The sequence below is a fragment of the Lissotriton vulgaris genome, chromosome 2_1 (genome assembly GCF_964263255.1).
Source record: "Lissotriton vulgaris chromosome 2_1, aLisVul1.2, whole genome shotgun sequence".
Classification (NCBI taxonomy): domain Eukaryota; kingdom Metazoa; phylum Chordata; class Amphibia; order Caudata; family Salamandridae; genus Lissotriton; species Lissotriton vulgaris.
In genome coordinates, this window is record NC_141687.1 from 1,439,065,679 (window position 1) to 1,439,087,927 (window position 22,249).

The following is a 22,249-nucleotide window of genomic DNA, read 5'->3' on the forward strand; positions in this document are numbered from 1 at the left end:
TAGAGGTGCTAAGCCTGAAAATCTTATTACTGAACTTCCTGGTAGAATTATTACTTTCATGAAGACTTTGATGCCTGAAGTCCGTGTTAATTGGGACAAATTGTCTGCGTGTAAGCAGAAGAAAGATGAGTCTGTTTCGGACTTTTTCTCGCGTTTTGAAGAGACCTTTGTTGATCATAGTGGTCAGGATATGGCTACCGAGGGTGGCCAGAGATTATTCGTTGATAAATTTGTGCACAATCTTCTTCCTGAGTTGTGTACCAAGTTGAAGGATTCCGAGAGTGCTTGGTCTGTTTCTACTTCGGCGCAGATTCTTGCTACGGCTCAGTATTACGAGAATAGGCGTAAGGATGAGTTAGAGAAAGCGGATAAGAAGACTAAGGAATTGAAGACTAAAGTTCTTCAATAACAAGCTTATCCACCCCGCGTTAATAATCAGCGTGATTATCAACAATCACCACAATATTCGAGGAACTCGCAAAGAGACGAGACTCCTCAACAGCGTATTCAGTATGGGCCTAATCAGTGTGCATATTGTAGAGAAGAGGGTCATTACAAAAACAGTTGTTCGGTTCTGTTGCAACGTGCAAATAGTGCTCCTGGTGTTAGGGGTAGAGGTGCTCAACAAGCGCCTAGAGGTAGAGGTCGCGGACAGAACGCACGCCCTTTGCCTCCGCAGAATTCAATGAACAGTTTTGACCAACAGCAAAATTCGTCTGGTAGGTCTACACAGTACTATGTGGATGATTACTATGTTGAAGGCGATGAAAAGCAAGGTAATGATTGTTAGGACAGCCATAGACAAAGAGAGGGAGTTGTTTCAGTTCCGGTAGATCAGAGTGGACCCTACGTGGAAGTGATTGCATCAGGTGTGTCAGAGCCTTTTCTGCTAGACACTGGTGCTACGAAGAGTTCTATTATGCATTCTAAACTCCCTGGCGCACCTTTGTCTGGCTTTAATAATGTTTCTATAGGTTTTTCTGGCGCCCCCGTTACGAATCCGATTTCCGTTCCATTGCCTCTTTCTGATGGTCCTCGTAGGTTTGAAGCACCCCTTCTTTTGACTACAGGTTGTAATGAGAACTTGCTAGGTTTGGACTTGTTGAAGAGATTGTATGCAACTTTGTACTGTTCTCCGTCAGGAGTACATCTTACTTTGGGTGAGAATGTGATCTCTCCAATATATATCTCGAAAGATTGTCTCCCACCTGAATTGTCTTCGCTACCAGATTCATTGTGGGCTACGGGTCCAAATGATGTGGGACTGTTAGACATTCCCCCTTATGTTGTGACATTGAAGGCGAATGCTCAGTTACCGCGCATTCCACAATATCGTATTTCAAGTGATGGTGAACGAGCGCTTTTGGCGATCATTTATGATCTGATTGACAAGGGCGTTATTGAAGAGACACGAGGTAATGTGTGCAATAGTCCTGTTTTGCCAGTCCTGAAGAGAATTGATTCTTCACAGCCTCCTGTATATAGGTTCGTTATCGACCTTCGTGAAGTGAACAAAATTGTTGTTCCGCAATTCCCTGTTGTACCCGACATTACTGCATTATTGACATTGATTCCAGCTTCTGCCACTTGGTTTTCGGTGATCGACTTGAAGAATGCTTTCTTCAGCATTCCGATTGCCATAGAGAGTAGAGATATCTTTGGATTCTCTTTAGGAGGACGAAACTTCCGCTTTAAGCGCGCTCCTCAAGGCTATTGCGAGAGTCCATCAATTTACAGTCAAGCTTTGAAGACGCAACTTGACTTGTTAGCTTTTCCTGAAGGTGCAGCCCTTATTCAGTATGTTGACGATTTGTTGGTTGCTGCTGATACCGAAGACATATGTAAGGATGCCACTGTGTCCTTGTTGTCTCATTTGTCTGGTTGCCATCATAAAGTTTCTCTTTCGAAATTACAATTCTGTCGCCAAGAAGTTACCTACCTAGGTCACCTCTTATCGAAGGAGGGAAGGAAATTGACCCCAGAAAGAATTCAGACTATCGCGAGAATGAGTGTCCCTACGACACAGAGAGAAGTACGAGCGTTTTTGGGCATTACGTCGTACTGTAGACAGTGGATCCCAATTTTTTCTCTTCTAGCGAAGCCTTTGCTAGCTCTTACGGTTAAGGATACTCCAAATCCGATTCCTTGGACTGATGAATGCCAAAAGAGTTTCTCTGAATTACGCAATGCGTTGTGTTCGGCTCCTGTGTTGGGTACTCCCGACTACAGTAAGCCTTTCACATTGTATGTCCACGAGAGAGAGGGATGTGCATTATCAGTTTTGACTCAGCAGTTTGGCGGGAAGCAACGCCCATGTGCTTACTTTTCGTCGACTTTAGATCCTGTAGCTAGAGCGTTGCCGAGTTGCTTGAGAGCTACAGCGGCAGCGGCTGTTTCGATTCGACAATCTGCGGGTTTGGTTATGGACAATACGTTAGTGGTTATGGTTCCACATGCAGTGGATACCTTGTTGAATCGTACGAAGACACAGCACTTAACTAGTGCTCGGTTGTCAGGGTATGAACTTACGTTGTTAGCGAGCCATGTGCACATCAAGAGGTGCAATACTTTGAATCCGGCTACATTATTGCCGATTTCGCTTGAGACAGATGATGATAGTGAAGAGCAACACAATTGTTTTCTAAGAACCGAAGAAGAGACAAAAGGGAGAATAGACTTGAGGGATACTCCTCTTTCTGATTGTGATGATGCTTTGTGGGTTGATGGTTCATGTTTCAAATTACCGAATGGCGATACAACTGCAGCATATGCTGTGACGACTTTGCATACGGTCGTTGAAGCTGCACGTATCCCACATAATTCCGCACAAGCGGCTGAATTGATTGCACTTACGAGAGCATGTGTGTTGGCGAAAGGGAAACGAGTGAATGTGTACACGGATAGTCAGTATGCGTTTGGTGTGGCTCATTCCTTTGGACGATTGTGGCGTGAACGTGAGTTTTTGACATCGCATGGGACGAAGATCCAGCATGGACAACTGGTGAATGAACTCCTTGAATCTCTTACGTTACCTTTGCAAATAGCGATCGTGAAATGCAGTGCCCATAAAAAGGTTACGGATGACGTTGGCCATGGTAATGCGTTTGCGGAGGAAGTTGCGAAAGAAACTGCTAGGAACGTGATGAGTCGAATGTATGTTGTGGGTCCGGCGAGATGGGTTCCAGAGAAGAGTATGTGCGAAGACACCATTGAGAGCGTGAAAGTCATTCAGAGTGAGGCTACAGAGAGAGAGTTGGATGAATGGAGAGAGAGTAAGGGTAGATTGGACTCGAATGGTTGTTGGACTGATTTGTCCGAACATCAGAGATGGTTGTTGCCTAACGCGTATGTGCTTCCAGTTGTTACAATGGCACATGGAATGGCTTACATTAGTGTGAAAGGGATTTGCAAGTTGTTGGCTCCGGTTTGGCAGAATGTAGGGATCCCCAGATGTGCAGAGAATTTAGTTAAGAACTGTATGGTGTGTTTGATGCATAATCCTGGTAAGGGAACTCCAACACCAGCTGGTCATTTTGCTCCTCCTACGTATCCGTTCGAGGCTCTGCAGCTAGATTTTATCCATATGGAAAGATGCAACAACTTGAAGTATGTGTTAGTGGTTGTTTGCTCTTTTTCTAGATGGGTAGAAGCTTACCCTCTTAAGGACAATACTGCTTTGTCCACAGCGAAGGTTTTGATAAAAGAGTTTTTCCCGAGATTCGGAATGCCGAGAATCATCTGGAGTGATAACGGAAGTGAATTTGTGGGTCAAGTTATGAAGAGAGTGTGTGAGGGTCTCGGGATTAGGCAGAAATTCCACGCTGCAAATCATCCCCAATCAGCTGGTTTAGTCGAGTGCTAGAATGGCACCCTTAAGTTGAAGTTGGCCAAAATTCAAGAAAGCACTGGTTTGCAATGGCCAGATGCCTTGCCATTAGCACTTTTGTCCACCCGAATGACTGTGCATTCAAGAATGGGTTTGAGTCCATACGAGGTTGTGTTTGGTCGCCCGGCGAATATTTGGGGCATACTAAGACCGACGAGGTTTAGTGACCTCGAATACCCTGTTTAACTTGACTATTTGCGTGAATTGACAACTAAAATGAGTGTTTTACGCCAACAGGTACACAATAGTCTTCCTCAAGCTACAGAGGATCCTGGTCACTCCCTTGAACCTGGTACATGGGTCTTTGTCCGGAACTTCCAGCGTACGAAGAACGAGCAACCCCGCTGGACTGGGCCCTATCAGGTCCTTTTGTCTTCAAGATCTGCGGTGCGAGTGCGTGGAAAATGCAACTGGATCCACGGCTCGCACACCAAAAAGGCACCTTTGCCTTTGCCCTATGACAAGTGGGTCCAGGAAGGTCTTGCGGACTCTGAGACAGAAGCAGTACAACAATTTTTGCCGTTCAGCGATGCCCGTTTGATTGGAACTAGTTCAGAAAAGGAGAGCGATCGAATTTTACAAGCATCAATACCTCCTGCAGAGCGATCGGACACTACAGAGCCTCACCTTTTGTTTACTGATCAAGAACAATCCGGAAGAGATCGATATAATCTGAGATCGAGAATTATGGACAAATAAAAGTGTTAATAAAGTTGATTTTTTTTTTACTGTTTGCAGGTTAACTCTCCACCAAGGATCTACTCATTTTTGTTTTTCTTGAACTGCCATCCGGTTCTTGCTGCTAGGGTCGCGGTTGCTACCAGTCTTGGGAGTGTAAGCCTGAGACACTAGGTCGAGGGTTCTGTTGGCCCGAGGCAGCTTTCCTGGGTGCAGCAGAGGCACTCTCAAGCAGAATCAACCAACCACCGCGGGCAGCACATTTAGTTTAGGATGGATTTCTTTGAGTTGGAGAGACCTGTACAGACACTGACTTTTAGAAAACGTATATGCAAGATAATGTCGAAGAAATGCTTTTTGATACCATGTTTGTTTTTGCTATTGAGTTTCGTAATATTCATAGCTGGTTATGCAGCATTTGTTTTTAAAATGACGTCTAATTCCACTGTGCAACCTACACCTTCACCTACTATTTCTTCTCATTCTTTTCATCCTTTGCCCGAATATGAGGTAGTCAGACGTTTGGAATTTTCTAATAATTCTTTCATACAGCTTTTGCACCAGCATCAGTTAGTGATTAATACAACGAACTGCTGGATTTGTGGTTTGATGCCTCATACAACAGATAAAGGTATTCCTTATTTAGTTTTGCCCTTCAGTCTAAATGGTTCGATTCGAGCTTACAGAACCATGTTCATCTATGCCCACAGTGTCCACCCCCTACGTTCACCGAAAGACAATCCAAAGAATAGTCCTCTAGCTAGAGGCATAGTCGGCATGATTAAAGGGACTAATGCAGTCGAGACTATTCCGAAAGATGAGAGGCAACCATATAGTGGTTGGAACGTCACTGGATATGGAGTTAGTCTGAGTATTAACCAGCGAGCGAAAAGTCCTCTACCGATCTGGATAGTGCCCCATAAAGGCTACTATTGTCTGCAGGGCAACGGTAAGAATCCGAAGGCTCAGTTAGGGAAGAGTGTTTGCGCTGAGACTTATGTGTTTCCGTCTCAGTCTTCCCCAGCGTTCTTAGCTGCTAAGGGTACCTACTTTGTTTGCTATGACAAAGCGTATACATGGTTGCCCCCCGACTTCTCAGGCACATGTTTTGTTTCCTTTCTGTTACCTCCCACTTTTACAGCTGCGGCAGATTACCACAAGACGAGAGTTGCTAGAGGTGTCTTTAGTCAAGAAGACACTGCAGGACAAGAATTGGGAGATTTCGTTATGGGTTTTCTGCCGTTTTGGGGCCCTATGGCTAACAGCAGGAATATTCGTCAGCTTACGAGAGTGGTTGAGTCCACCATAGTTGAGACTGCCGGTGCCCTTGGTAAATTGACTGCTGAGCTCCAGTCGGATAGACTTATGACCACTGTTCCCTCTAGGCCGCGCGCGCGCGCACCTTCCCTGACGTCAGCGCGCACCACCTAGCGTGGAGCGCGCACACAGGGCCCGTCGCAAGAGATTCGCGCCGCCCGCCGCTTTTAAAAAGCGAGCGGGCGCGAACATGACATGCAGCACTTTTCCAGTGGTGGCGGCGGTGCGGGCGAGAGGAGTTACAGGTAAGGAGCGGGAGGCGGGAGGCGGGGAGCGGGAGGCGGGGGGCGGGAGGCGGGATTATGGCAGTGTGGGAGCTGGAGAATTGGCGCACAGTGAGTGTACTATACTAGGCCTAGAGGGAACAGTGTTTACCACTGGTTGGCATCTTTGGCAATCTCACTTCTATTTTCTTCATTGGTTAACGGCAGCTGGGCAGGTTTCATTTTGTCTTGGGCTAACTCCGGACGGCTTTGTTAGGGCTACTCTACTCCACCTCAACTTTTAGCCATTCTGAACAGCAGTACTCGTGTACAACAAGGCTAAACACATTGGCAAGTCTATAGTTCATGCATAGGCGCAACATATTGGATTTGCCAGTGCTTGTTTGTCTTAATCCTATCCTGTTTCCATGTACTGTAGAGTTATGAATGGGATCTCCAAGAGTTTATGACTATGATCTACTAGTTGGTACGGAGCCATCGGCGCTTGGCATAAAAGCGGGCAGGCGAGGAATCGTAAACCGCAACAAAGAACTACCTCTTTAAAGTCACTTCAGAATCAAATCCACGGCGTTAGGGTTGTCTTTTGGGATGCAGGCTTTTCTATCCTTTTTTGCTATTTAAAGGTCCCTCTGTTCTAGGCAGGCTTCCATCACAATTCTACATGTTTAATGGGCACAAAAAACGAATGATGCACAGGTCAGAAAGGCACAAAAAACGAGTGAGGCGCCCAAAAAACGAGTGATGCACAGGTCAGAAAGGCACAAAAAACGAGTGAGGCGCCCAAAAAACGAGTGAGGCACAGGTCAGGAAGGCACAAAAAACGAGTGAGACACAGGACAGAAGGGCACAAAAAACGAGTGAGATACAGGGCATAAAGGTACAAAAAAACGAGTGGGGCACTGGACAAAAAGGCACAAAAAACGCGTGGGGCAGAAGGGCACCAAAAACGAGTTGGACACAGGACAGAAAGGCACAACAAGCATTGGAAATGCAATAGGTCTCGCATTAGAAAAGTTGGAGCTATTGGTCATGTAAATGACAAATATTTTATTTATGTGTTGGTTTTTAAAATAGCTAAATGGATAGCTTTGTCATTTACAATGCCAATAGTTATAACTTTCGCGAATGTGACACCTATAGCATTTGGAATGCAACATGTTTTGTATTTACGGGGCTTAGATGGCAGCTCTGGTCGTTAGGCCACATCTCTAGAGAGCACGAGAGTGCAGCGGGGGAGAGAAGCACAGAGAGTGCAGCAAGGAAGGGAAGCACGGAGAGGGAGCCCAAGAGTGAAGCAAGGGTGAGATGCACGGACAGGGAGCCTGAGAGTGCAGCAGGGGACAGAAGCATGGAGAGGGAGACAGAGTGTATCAGGGGCGAGAAGAACGGACAGGGAGCCCAAGAGAGAGAAGCAGGAGAGGGAGTCTGAGATTATAGAAAGGGAGAGAGTTGAGCATAGAAAGGGAGAAGATGAGTTTGGGAGAGAGGCATGAGAGGTGGAAGGCAGAGCAATGGAGATAGACCTGGAAAGGAGTAACCATGGGGCAGATGAAGATGAGAGCAACAGGGAAAAACTAGTGGTGTTGACTAATGCCGAAATGGTATAAATGATGCTGTGTTAGTGCTCATTGACAATCGTGTGTACCTTGAGGGGAGGGGAGAGGGGAGGGGAAAGAAGGGAGAGTGAGGAAAGAGGGGAGAAAGGGAGGAGAGTGTGGTGTGAGAGGAGAGAGGGTAGAGGAGAGAGAAAGAAGAGTGTGGTGGGAGATGGTGGAGGGGAGAGAGAGGGGGGAGAGAGAGAGGAGACAGGAGAGAGTAGAGTTGTGAGAGGGGAGATTGGTGAGAGGGAGGGTAGAGGGGGAGGGGAAAGTGAGGGAGAGTGAGGGGAGAAAGAGAAGGGAGGGGAGAGTGATGGGGAGAGTGGTGAGAGTGCATACTGGTGAGGTGGGATGAGAGGAGATAGTTGTTATAGGGGAGAGGGGAGAGTAACAAGACGGAGGGCATGCTGCCAGTTAAGAATATTTATTGAAATCTAATGATGGTACCACCATTGAAGTCTTGTGCTTTTCTAAACTTGAAGTGTACTTGCCAGTGTAACCAGTTCATGTCATGGCGTGCTTATCCAATATTGCAAACTGCCCTTAAGACCCTTATTGTGGCGCTGTATGTGTGAAAATGCACTATCTTTTTACTTTTTAAAGAAAAAATTTGGAGTGCCATTTAGCGTCGCAGACACGCGCGGTTTGGTTCCTGGCGCACATAGCCATGGTTGCAGCGCACAGAGACCCTCCACTGCCGCACACAGAGGAAAAAAATTAGAGGAAACATTGCTTATGACACTTCAGAATAGAGTTGCCCTAGACGTTATTCTAGCAGATCGAGGTGGAGTATGTAGATTGATTCAATCAAGCTGCTGTGTTTTTATTCCAGACAACGCTCCATCGGTCTTCCAGGCCATTTCCAAATTGCACAAAATCTCCGATTCTGTCCATCTGGACAAAGGAGATTGGTCTCTAATGGGATGGTTATGGGGATTGATATCCACTTGGGGTTGGAAGATTTTGATGGTCATTGGGATGGTCTTAGCCATCCTGTTCATGTTCTGTGTACAGTGTGCTCCGGCTATTTGTGGCCTTTGTGCTACTTTGTGTGTACGGAAACCTGTCCGGAGAGAGATGCATAGTAATAGGATGATGCTACAGCAGCATATCGATGACCTGATGAATATAGATCCGGATTCAGATTAAAATGGGTCTGGGTTTATTGCCTATGATAGGGCAAAAGGAGGGTCTGTGGTTCCGTGGTCCCGAATTGGGTTCGATAGTTCCGAACCCGATTTATAAAGATCATCGGAAATGGACAATTTTGGTCTCAACAGACCGCAAATGGCGAGTGTAACGTGTCTGAGTGTTTTCGTATGAACCGATATAGGAGAACACTCTGTATTCGAGGATTTAGTCTGAACCTTTGGGTTCCATTTTGTATGCGGCAGCCATTTTGTGTGGTTACCCTAACATAGGCCCGATGACTGCAGCCGGGAAAGTTCTTGAGACACGTACGCCTTAGCTGACTTCTGGTTGACCTGGCCGAACTGACTCCTCGCCTGGGGCGAATCCCGCTGAGCCAGTTCCTTATTCAGCAGCTGGCCTGATAAAGATCAAAGGAGAGGACGTGTCCGAGTTTATGGTACACCGTTCCCACTCCTTTATCTCCTTTCCATCTGTTTCTGCCTTTCCTTTACGACTTGATCATCGATCTGGGTTGAAGGGTTTATGATGGGTTTGTCCGGCCTGATCGTACAGGAAACCAAGCATGTGTGCGATCGTTTTTGGTGGGCTGGACAACGGAAAATGGGATTGTCTTTGACTGTCGTCATTTGCTACTTTTGAAATGGTATGTTGCTATTGGTCAGTTTGTATGCACCAAATGTAAATTGTAATGCTGCCTGAGGCATGATTTTTGGCATAAAAGACCGAGCTCCGTTTATCTAAGTGCGCAGTCTCTGACGAACTACCCGTGTGTACTTCGTAGATCTCTGTCCCTGGTTGCAACCAATAAACTTTGGTCTTTGACGTCATCAAGAAGTATCCCGTGTCTCTGTTTGCCAAGACAGGGGAATCCGGGGTCTTTGGGTGTTGCCCGGACACCGCTGGGTTACCGGATTAGTACCGGTTCTGAAAAACCCAGTACCTCATATCTCATGCCACAGCCAACTGGCAAGGAGGCTGAGACGAGGCGCCCGAGGCAGATCCGGGAAGTTGGGCCGGAGGATTATAGTCTGGTGTAGTCTACAAATGTGGGCCCGATACCCATGCTGGCGAGCACTGTGAACGATTAGTGCCATGTGAGAGAATAAAAAGCCTTTTCCAGGTGTAGAATAAGGCAGGCCACCTGTGGGAACCACCTCCTCACCTGGTCCTGTATGTCGAATAGGCAGTGGATATTCTGTGATGTGCTACGGCCCAAAAGAATGCCGTTCTGGTCCGTATGCAACAATTCTTGTAGGATCTGGGCATATCTGTCAGCTAAGATTTTGCCCAGTATTTTGTAATCAACTCCGAGGATGACTATGGTCCTGTAAGATGTCAGCAGTCTAGTGTTCATGTCCGGCTTAGAGAGGGAGATCAAGAGTAACTCTTGGAGCATGTTTGGGAGTTCTCCAGTGCCAGTGTCGCTTTGTACATCTCTGCAAGGTGGGGTGCTAGTAGCGGCAATAAGGTGCTATGTATTCCCAAGGCAGACCGTCCAGACCCAAGGTCTTGTTCTTTGCAAGGTCATGGATCGCCTGCGCTATGTCAGTTGAAGTGATCACTGCACCTAGGGTCGCTCTTGTGGAGGCAGAGATGCGCGGAAGGGAAATACCGGTTAGGAATATGTTGGAATGGTCTGCCGTTGTAGCTGGGGGTGCCCTGTAGACAAAGGATTTGTAATCTTGTAAGGCCTGCACTACTTCAGCTTGTGTGTGGACAGTGTTGCATACCAGGTCGACCACTTCGGTGAGGGGGCGTGTCACTGACTCTTGCCAGATTAACTAAGCCAGGAGCCTGCCGGACTTGTCGCCCTCTCTATGAACTTTGGCCACATGGGCCTTGAAATCATAACACCTTAGATTTTCTAGGTGGGCAGCATAAGAGGTTTTTGCTTCCATGAGGTGCCTAGTGAGTACAGGGTCGGTGCCTGCTGCTTTACTCAGGCAGCGAGGCATTGCTCGGGTGCCCCTATGTCCCTTTCAAGGGTTCTACGGACTCATGCTATTTGCTAGAAAAAGGCTGTCCTCATTACTACTTTAAAAGCATCCACCTCTATCGCTCTGGAGAAGGCTGTATTGTGGTTGTCAGAAAAGTAGTATTGGATGTGTTCCCTCTGCTCTTCCCAGAACACCGGGTCTTCTAAACAATCTTGTGGTAGCTTCCACATGGGGGTTGGGGGAGCGGGGATGCCCAGGTGAGATCCATGACTTAAGCATCATGGGCAGAAACTATCCGCCCCAAGTAATCTGAGTGTTAATCTCTGAGTACCAACAGGGTAGAGCATAGGAAGCAGTCAAGTCGTATGTGTAAACGAGTGGTATGGAGTGAAAGGAGTAGAGCCGGGATCTGGGGTTTTGGGAAGGCCACGCATCTGTGAGAGACCAGTGCGTGTCTAGTTCTGTAAGCAGTCCGCTTGTGTGTGCAGGGGGAACAGGGCAAAGGAGGGTGAGACCTATCTAGTGGCAAGTCAAGCATGAAATCGTAATCTCCGCCTAAGACCCATGGTAGTGCAGTTTTGTGAGCAAGTAGGGTGGAAAGGTGTCCCAGAAGACACATTGTTCGGCATTTAATGCTTAGATGCTCCTGAGAAGTAAGAGCCGGTCGCCAACACGGCCCTTGTTGAGGACGTAGCGACCTTCTCTGTCAACGGCTACACTGGTGTCCTGGAAAGGAAAACCCAGGCACACCCATAACATTGTTGATTATGCCGAATAAGTGGTGGCACAAATGAGGTGGCGTCTTTAGTGTCTGCGCAATCACTCACTCATTGTGACATGAGTTTCTTGTATGAAAATGATTGCTGCTGTTTTATATCGGAGTAGACCATGTATCGCTGATGGCCAGTGCGCATACTAAAAAAGTTAAAGGAAACTAATGTGAGTTGATGGTGCCATGTCGAAGTGCGGGTAAGGTGAGTGTTGTGCTAGAAGTGAGCTGCCCTACAGCAGTGTCGCACAATCTCATCGCCCAGTCCAAGCCTAAAGAACCATCATAGGTCTCCCCACCAGGGCGAAGAAAAATTGAGTGTGAGGAGAGATATGAGTAGCTGTGTTAACTGGGGAATCCTGAAATCCCAATGCTGGGGGCCTACGACAACTGGTGATACGCCAAAACAAGGCATGTTTGATGTTACCTAGTGTATCATAGAGGTGGGACTTAGTCTTGGGATGGAGTGGTACAGTTGTGTTGCCCTTAGTGAGTCCAATGGTGAAGTACGCTGGTATTGGTGGGGGGTCGCAGTGAGCTCGACAACCCCTGCCAGGGCATTGCACAGGATAAGCACCAGGATGAACACCTCACATGGAGAGAAAGGGGTAGGGGGCGCATCAGGGGGGCTCAAGTAGGGTGGGTAGGTGAAGGGAAATCCCTTCAAGAGCGTGTGTGGGACCGTGCTTCTAGCTAGTGCAAATCTCCGGGACACAACATTCTGTTGCACAGTTAAGAGTGTATAAGGTTCAAATAAGAGTATCTGTCATTTATGGTATTACCAGTGGGAGAGTCTGCGATCCAATGCGAGAATCTTCAGATTGCAGAGTGTCATCCCATGAGGAGACATGTGGGCCCCTCTTATCATCTGTGGCTGTGGTAGTAGGGCCCAAGTTAGCAGCCTGTAGAGCATGCTGGCGATCTGCAATTATTTGCACCAGATTAGAGGGGAGTTGGTCGAGGGTATGCAGGCCAGCAGCCTTGAGAGATGTTTACCCCGTCTACTCCTGTGCAGCTTAGGGAGTCTCAGTGCTGGCTTGACTCGATCCACTGCTGGAGTTTCTTGATGCTGGTTGGCCCAGTCCCAGGCGTCTTTAGGGTCGGTGAAGAAGAGAGTAGCGCCATTGGATATTGTCTTGAGGTGGGCTGGGAGCAGCAGTGTCTACTGCACCCTTGGTTGACGGAGGCAACGATTGACTTCCAGGAAGGCAGAGAAGAGTTGACATTGGACCTCTCGAATGTAGTTGGGAAACAGCATGATGGTCTTGTTTTCCACCAAGAGGGGACCTGCCTGCCTGGCTGCTTCTAAGATGGCATCACAGTCTTTATACTGCAAGGGTTTTGCCAGTAGGAGGCGGGGAGGGGATCCCGGTGGTGGGAAACTGGCTAGGACTTGGTGCGCACATTTCAAAGAATAGAAAGGAGTGAGGCCTGATGTTGGGGTGAAGGTTTTAAACCAAGTCCCTAGACAGGCCAGAAGCGCCACCCCTCCGAAAGAACCTAGAACGCAGATGTTGCTCCTGTGGGAGCAACCCTCTAGGTCATCCACCCTGCTCTCAAGATGCCCGACACTGTTCTGCAGGTCCCGATAACTGATTGTTTATCTGTCGGGAGAGGTTGTTGGGCGGCTAGGGTTTTCTCGCCTTCCGAGACCTTGACCACAAGCTTGCGATGGTTGTCGCGTAAAAAGCTAAGTTCTGTGGTCAGGGATCCAAATCTGGATTCCATGGTAAATCACGAGTGCCCTATGGCCGCTAGCACCCTGTCGAGTTCATCCGAGGTAGAGAGGGATGTGTGTCTTGATGGCAGTGCGGTGTCTAGAACCATAGTGGGTGGGTTTGTGGAAGGCAGAGGAGGCGGATGGCAGTCTTCCTATGGTCTCTGGAAGTTCCAGGTTTGGAATGATGGCACTTGGAGAAGTCTCTGGATGGCCCAAGCTGCATGAGGTGAAGGGGAGATGTCGGTGTTGATGCTGATGCCAGCGCAGAAGGGCTATGTCCACACACGTTGGGTGGGGAGGAGCCGGGACTTAGCAGGACTAGACTTCAGATGGTGTTCAGGGTTCCGTTGCGTGGCAAGTGAGTTGTGGGCAACTCAGTGTAGGTGCTGATGGGTAGAGGTAAGATATGGGGTTTGGCCACCGGGTTCCAAGTTCAAGGCGGCAGTGTGGCATTTCTAAATGGGATGTAAGGGCGCAGTGGTCGTCGGCAAGATAGATCTGGAGCAGTAATTGAGGTTTAAGTAGCTTGTTAAGTTGCAGCACGTGCCTCAGCTATGGCACCTGTGCACAGATGTTAATGGATGCAGCGATGAGGTGATATTCCTTATCCCTCTGTGTGCAGCTGTAGCTTCCCATACGTCCCAATCGTGGTGCTGAGGAAGGGGGGTGATGAGGAAGAGGAGACAAGAGAAGGCGCGGGTTGATGCCCGCACCTCAGTGTAGGTGCCGATGGCCAGCTGCCAATAGTCCACTGGATTACAGGCCCTTCAAGACTGTTTTTTGCACCTTGGTCATCTGATGGGGTGCAGGAGCTGGTGGAGTTTGGGGCCGTCAGGGACCCCCGGGTCACCGTGGTGAATGTCTGGAGGTGGAGAAACTGGGTGAGGTCTCAGGATGATCAGGAGAAGAGATAAAGGATGGAGATGAGGGCCCTCCCGGCTCCCAAAGCATCAGCTGGACCTCCCGCGTACCTAGATTATGGCACTAAATTGGGGATCTGCAGGGGAATAAACTGTTGCGGTCCGTCACTCTCGCCTCTAACATGGGGCCTGTTGGGGAGCTTGGCGGCTTCCGTGGTCAGTGCATCCGACCAGATGCCCCCGTCATCAGCACATTTTCCCTGTGTGAGTCAGTGTTGGCACAAATTTACAGGTGCCTGGCCCCCACATGGACATTTCGAGGGGTAGCTGGGTAGAGCCAATGGCCAGTAAGGGACAGCTGGTGGGTCCCAACGTCCCCTCGACCCCTCAGCAGTGGCAGCACCTTCCTTGGCCTCTATTATGGTGCAGACTAGGGAAACTGCAGGAAGCAGGCTGGTGGGTGCTGCCGACTAATATCGCCACCTCTAAACTGGGCCCCCAGTGGGGGTTATACTGTACCTGTGGCCAGGGCATCTGCGTGAGAGGTGCAGCCTCACACTTTATTCCATATGTGGGCCAGTGCTGGCTCCTCTGCCCGGCGCCATGGAGGTCAGCTTTTGGCAGTGTAGAGCTCTCCCACACACTTTGGTGGCAGCGACAACATGGGGGAGTCAGCAGAGGTCAGGCCCCATTATCGCTGGGATCAAACTATGCATGTGAGGTGAGGCTCCGAGTTGCCTGCTGGAGCTGCAGTGGAGGTGGGTTCTGCTAGGAGGCAGATGGCTGCAGCCGTGGAGTAGTCGCCAGTTCGCAACCTTTCACATGGCCCTCCCATGGCTCTCCTGGGTGCCGGCAGTGTCCGCGATTCTCTTGTTCCCGGAAGTCCCCGAGACGGCTTTAGGGGCCTGGCAGGGGTGATGTAGGGTGCAAAGGGAGTGAAGGCTCTCTTCAGGGATATCCCCCATGGAGACACCGGCCTGATGGTAGATGATAGAAGGGCTTGTGGACATAGCGTTAAAGGATTGCGTCCGCCATCTTGGCTGGCTCAAACCATGCCCTGTGGTACCTGCTCTCTAATCTAAAGAACGATTCAGAAAAGGGGGTGGTGATGAACAGAGTGTCTGAATTAAGCAGACCACTCTTACCCAGTCCAAAGATCAGGGCTTGATCCATCACCGTTATTTAGCTCACTGCACCATCCCAGCTCAGAACCTGGCTATATGCAAATTAGTCTGTCCCTGGCCCAGTGCATCATGGGAACAGGGCAGACCAAACTACCAAGCCAATTCTTCACCGGAAAGGAGGCAAGCTTCCGGGGACCGGTTTCTGGCATTTCAGCCGTCGTCGGCCCGGCTTGCTTGAATCCTGATGGTGCAGTGAGCAAGGGACTCATGTCTGAGTATACCCTGCCACACCTATAGTGGCCAAAAACGATTCAGAAAAGGGGGTGGTGATGAACAGAGTGTCTGAATTAAGCAGACCACTCTTACCCAGTCCAAAGATCAGGGCTTGATCCATCACCGTTCTTTAGCTCACTGCACCATCCCAGCTCAGAACCTGGCTATATGCAAATTAGTCTTTTCTGAATCATTTTGTCCACCATAAGCGTGGAAGGGTATACTCAGATGTGAGTCCCTTGCTCAGTGCACCATCAGGATTCAAGCAAGCCGGGCCGACGACGGCTGAAATGCCAGAAACCGGTCCCCGGTAGCTTGTTTCCTTCCCAGTATAAGAATTGGATTGATAGTTTGGTTTGCCCTGTTCCCATCATGCACTGGGACAGGAACAGACTAATTTGCATGTAGCCAGGTTCTGAGCTGGGATGGTGCAGTGAGCTAAAAAACGGTGATGGATCAAGCCCTGATCTTTGGACTGGGTAAGAGTGGTCTGCTTAATTCAGACACTCTGTTCATCACCACCCCCTTTTCTGAATCATTTTGTCCACCATAAGCGTGGAAGGGTATACTCAGATGTGAGTCCCTTGCTCATTGCACCATCAGGATTCAAGCAAGCCGGGCCGACGACGGCTGAAATGCCAGAAACCGGTCCCCGGTAGCTTGTTTCCTTCCCAGTATAAGAATTGGCGTGGTAGTTTGGTTTGCCCTGTTCCCATCATGCACTGGGACAGGAACAGACTAATTTGCATGTAGCCAGGTTCTGAGCTGGGATGGTGCAGTGAGCTAAAAAACGGTGATGGATCAAGCCCTGATCTTTGGACTAGGTAAGAGTGGTCTGCTTAATTCAGACACTCTGTTCATCACCACCCCCTTTTCTGAATCATTTTGTCCACCATAAGCGTGGAAGGGTATACTCAGATGTGAGTCCCTTGCTCATTGCACCATCAGGATTCAAGCAAGCCGGGCCGACGACGGCTGAAATGCCAGAAACCGGTCCCCGGTAGCTTGTTTCCTTCCCAGTATAAGAATTGGCTTGGTAGTTTGGTTTGCCCTGTTCCCATCATGCACTGGGACAGGAACAGACTAATTTGCATGTAGCCAGGTTCTGAGCTGGGATGGTGCAGTGAGCTAAAAAATGGTGATGGATCAAGCCCTGATCTTTGGACTGGGTAAGAGTGGTCGGCTTAATTCAGACACTCTGTTCATCACCACCCCCTTTTCTGAATCATTTTGTCCACCATAAGCGTGGAAGGGTATACTCAGATGTGAGTCCCTTGCTCATTGCACCATCAGGATTCAAGCAAGCCGGGCCGACGACGGCTGAAATGCCAGAAACCGGTCCCCGGTAGCTTGTTTCCTTCCCAGTATAAGAATTGGCTTGGTAGTTTGGTTTGCCCTGTTCCCATCATGCACTGGGACAGGAACAGACTAATTTGCATGTAGCCAGATTCTGAGCTCGGATGGTGCAGTGAGCTAAAAAACGGTGATGGGTCAAGCCCTGATCTTTGGACTGGGTAAGAGTGGTCTGCTTAATTCAGACACTCTGTTCATCACCACCCCCTTTTCTGAATCATTTTGTCCACCATAAGCGTGGAAGGGTATACTCAGATGTGAGTCCCTTGCTCATTGCACCATCAGGATTCAAGCAAGCCGTGCCGACGACGGCTGAAATGCCAGAAACCGGTCCCCGGTAGCTTGTTTCCTTCCCAGTATAAGAATTGACTTGGTAGTTTGGTTTGCCCTGTTCCCATCATGCACTGGGACAGGAACAGACTAATTTGCATGTAGCCAGGTTCTGAGCTGGGATGGTGCAGTGAGCTAAAAAACGGGGATGGATCAAGCCCTGATCTTTGGACTGGGTAAGAGTGGTCTGCTTAATTCAGACACTCTGTTCATCACCACCCCCTTTTCTGAATCATTTTGTCCACCATAAGCGTGGAAGGGTATACTCAGATGTGAGTCCCTTGCGCATTGCACCATCAGGATTCAAGCAAGCCGTGCCGACGACGGCTGAAATGCCAGAAACCGGTCCCCGGTAGCTTGTTTCCTTCCCAGTATAAGAATTGGCTTGGTAGTTTGGTTTGCCCTTTTCCCATAATGCACTGGGACAGGAACAGACTAATTTGCATGTAGCCAGGTTCTGAGCTGGGATGGTGCAGTGAGCTAAAAAACGGTGATGGATCAAGCCCTGATCTTTGGTCTGGGTAAGAGTGGTCTGCTTAATTCAGACACTCTGTTCATCACCACCCCCTTTTCTGAATCTCTAATCTAAAGAAAGCGAAAATATTTCTTCCAGCAAACTACTTCAGAACTGCTTTTCAAACCCTCCTACTCCCACATGTGGATAGTGGTAATTCCCTTCTCCAGGGTCTTCCTTAATTAACATTGGTACCCCTTAGGGGCATCCTAAATGAAACAGCAGGTAGTCTCTCATCCAGGGCCTGAAGAAATCTGATCACATTACTCCCATTCTGATGAAACTCAATAGGCTCCTCTTCCTGGCCCACACCCAGTCCAAAGCAGCTGAATCATTTACAAAGCTATTCCAGCAAGCTCACCATCTCTGGTGGATCTCGGCACATGTGCAGCCTGGACACCATTAGACTGCAGACTAAGAAGAGTGAAAAAAAAAACAACTGCTGGCTTTTCCCATCTATGCATCCAGGATATGGAACAATATCCTCATCTCCACTAGGACGCCTCAAAGCAGCTCCAATGAAGGGAAGAGTTGAAGACTCGCCTAAATAGGTAGAGCTTAGGCCCTCGGAATAAAGGTTGCTGTCAACACAGCACAGCCCTGGAGTAAGGATAGATTTTCTTTAATTCTGTTTGGGCCCTCTTGGAATCCTATACCACTGAGTATATATATCTCACTGCATACCTGTATCTGCATATGTAACTTCTGCAGCCCTGCACGCCTATGTTTGTAACTCCCTACAAATCTGTACCCTGGTGTATGTAACTAAATGTGTTTGAAAGTAATTTAGTGTAACCCTTTTCTAATGTGCATCACCTCCCTAAAGCCGTGCGCAAGTAACTGGCTATGTCCACAAATATTTTTTCTGACAATACAGTTATTGTGTTCTGTTCTGTGCTGTGCTGTTGCAGGTGAGCGGGAGAAAGGTCCCTGGCCTGCAGAGGTATCCGCGACTGCAGATGAATCAGTGGACCAATCACCGGACAAACTGGAGCCCAGGTAAGGAGTTAGCTGGATAAGATAGATTGGGAGCCTGCTTCAAAGATGTGTGTGTAATTTTCAGGTTTGACTCCTGGCATGGCCCACTCAAATTATCTCACTTCTTATGTAGATAAATGGATTCTCATTAAATTTAGAACAATCATATCCCTCGTTCTGAAAGTGACATGGTGTAATTCATTTAGGGGGTTGGGGGCGTATGTGTGTGCGAGTGTGAGTAGAGTCACATGGTCAGTCTTGGATGTTTAACTATATTAATACTAGATAGACCACAAGGTTCCCCTTGTCCCTGCTTTTGACAGAGAAATCAAATCCAGGTCCTTAGAATCCAGTGAAGTTTGATTTTTTTGTGTTCACATTTAACCCAAAGAATTCTAGGGGGTTGTGCCCTGTTTTTATCATTTTCCTTTCTCATTGACCAAACTACACGATAGAGAGAGTTCCATAACAGTTCTGAACAATGGCTAATAGCGGACCCTGGCTTTTTATCCTTTTGTATTTTGTGTGCTCGGACCTGATAATTTCCTGTTTCCTATTGTTAGTTCAAGTGAAAACTTACTGGGGCTTATTTATGAGCCCCCTGTGGCACTTTTAAGCTGCAGTTGCACCACTTTTCATGACGCAGCGGTGACATAAATAATGCCCCACTTTACGCCATATTTACAAAGTGACGCATCTAGGTAGATGCATCACTTTGTAAACCCATGCACCAAATTATACCTACGTCAGGTATAATGTATGCAGGGTGGCTGTTCCCCCGAAAGAAAGCCTCGTAGAAGTGGCGCAGTGAAATCTATTAGGTTTCACTGCGCCACTTCTAGGACACCACTGCGTCAAAATCTTACGCATGCATCATCACAGGCGTTTAAGGGTGACACATTGCAATAGGTATAGACCTCCCCCATGCATTACTGTAGTTGCGTCATGCTTCCGACACAACTCCAGCAATGTTTGAGTTTTGTGCCGACAGATATGTCAGGATTCCTGATGCATCGGTCAATCCTTGCAACATGGAGCGCCATACAGTAAATACGGTGCATCCATGGTGTCGCAAGGAGGGCACAGTGAAAAGTGTTGCATCACTTTTTTTCCCCAGCGATGCAACACTTTTCATAAATGAGGCCTACTGTTATGATAGTGTATTGGTGTAAGTTTGTGCACAGGTATTGTTCATGCCAAGTGAACACATTTCAGTTGCGATACCTTTATCCAGCCCTGGCACTTTGGCCAAGAACACTTTTGCATTTCTAAGCTGTTAAACAAACCTGCAAGTTTCAAGTGCAACTTCTTGTTGTCTAAAACGCCACGGAAGGCGGAGGATATCAGGAATGTCGAGAGCCAACTTGGCAGCTATGAGGTATGTATGCCCGCAGTTATTGGTGGGACCAATACCTCGTCACAGGAGCTCCATCGAGGCCAAGTGTCTTCGCCAGGTCCCTGAATCATGAATAAATCCCAAATGTATTCATTTTGTCCAGCGCCGATCAGCCATCGCTGGGAACACACCCAGTCTACCTTGAAGTTGTACAACGGGGAACAAGCCCTAAAAATAGACTGAATTATTAATCCTATTCCGTGTCCAATGATATCATATTATCACAGGAGGTAATGCCTCAGCCGTATGTACCATTCCCTTGATTGGGAATAAGTTTATTTTCCACCAGAAGCCGAGGTTCAAATTTAGATATTTATTGTATAAGCGTTTAAATGTATCTGTAACATCCAAATACCTTTTCAAATAGAAACCACACATTCCTATCAATTTCTTTGTATGTCACTGCACAGCAGCAGTGAATCTTGGGAGCACTGCATGAGCCTACATAAAAAAATTATGTATACATTTATAAATATTCAGTGATGCATACTATGCAATAAAATCTGCACTAAAGAATGTAATGATTGCTTCAACATGCTTTGTTCTCTTAGAATATCGTGGTTAATCTATGGATTCAAACGGAACAATTTAATTGATGATGCATCATGTCGTATATATGCATTAAGTAGACTCTCCAAAGGGCTGGAGTGCAGTTTTCCATCGCAGGATTACAGTTTGGGAATATGTTCTTTGTCTACTGGTGCTCAAAAAGCCACCTCTTGATAGTGTGACAAGTACAGGAACACAAGAAATATATTGCATATTATCAAACGTAGTCATTTGAAAAAAGCTTTTACTTTTTTTTTTTAAAGTAGATTAAATATTGTAAAGTTTCATGTATCTTTGCCCTATTATGATTTAGTGTTATAGCAACAATGGTTCAGGGAATAATTTTAAACAAAAAAAAATATTCATAGCACAAGACATACAACTAGAATTGGACAATTAATAGAGGAAAAGATTACAGAAGATAAAATAAACTACCCACAATAGTTATCTGAAAGACGTTTGTCATTGAAAAATAGTCATAGAACATAACAAATATTACAGTATTCAACTGGTGCTCACAGAGTTACACAAGACATACAAAAATGAAGGGTATAGATTAAAGTGTAAACAAACGACAATGGAAGAGGAAAGAAAAATTTACATAAAAACAAGTCTGTCAAATGACAGAAACCCAACACAATATATGCTTCCTCTTAATTTGGCAAAGGAAGTCGTCAGCAACGTTTCAACCTTGTTAATTCATTAGGTCATCATCAGGACAAACACTAAACATTGGGAGCGACCATCAATTTAAGTTTGTAAGCACTCGAGTGGATCTAGAGAGAATCTCCGGGACAACCCATTATTTGTGCTGCCAGTTAAGGCAAAAGTCAGGATTAGCTTGCCACCCGAAGGTCCTAATAACACTTTTATCTAAACCTCCTCCAGGCTAAAGTCACCTTCCAATTTGGTACTGGCAGTATTGCTAGCTCCTCTTGCACGCATCTCCAGGAAGTTTGCAAAATTTCCTCTTGAATAATTATGTGAAATTTTGGGAAAATGTGAGAAATTGGGTTGTTGGTTGACTGGGGTGTGAGCCCCGATCAAGCAACAGCCACAATCCTTTGTAGGAGAACCACAAAAAGTCACTAAATTAGCCTTTGCTTAACCCTGGGTAGCTTGGCAAAAAAAGCAGTTCGGCTTAACTTAACGGCAATCTGTAAAGTATTCATGCAGCACACAAACAGTAATAAAGTGAAAACACAACATAAGATCAATTTAGTAAAATAGAACACATCTTAATAAATTATTTGACACCAAAATGTCAAAAATCCAACCAGTAGATCCAGAGTCATGTGTTTGAAAAGTTTCTAGTAAAAACTAGCACCATAAAAGATCAAAGTAGCCACCGCGGACAACTAGTTGCGCGAGACTGGGTCAAAGTCGAAAAATAAGGCAGACTGAAAAAGTGCACGGTTCAGAAAGAAAAAGTGGATTGGGCCCGGTCAGCGCTTACCTTTGGACTTGGAAGAAATTCTGAAAAAAAGTGTCTGAGAAAGTACATTTCAGCAGAGCAAGGCAACAGGAGGTGTCAGAGGAGGTGACGTTGGATGGCCTTGGGTTGAATCCACAGTGAAGATTGCTATGTTTG

At 47.2% G+C, this 22,249-nt stretch overlaps 1 protein-coding gene across 3 annotated transcripts in view; it reads left to right on the top strand.

The window, feature by feature from the left end:
- The window catches only part of SYTL1 (synaptotagmin like 1), a 444,266-nt gene that overhangs the window by 307,180 nt on the left and 114,837 nt on the right, over positions 1-22,249 (top strand). For all 3 annotated transcript variants that reach the window (XM_086957276.1, XM_086957275.1, XM_086957274.1), the window contains one exon: positions 18,647-18,734. In XM_086957276.1, the coding sequence (XP_086813402.1) occupies positions 18,647-18,734 (88 nt within the window). The remainder of the gene's footprint in view (positions 1-18,646; positions 18,735-22,249) is intronic.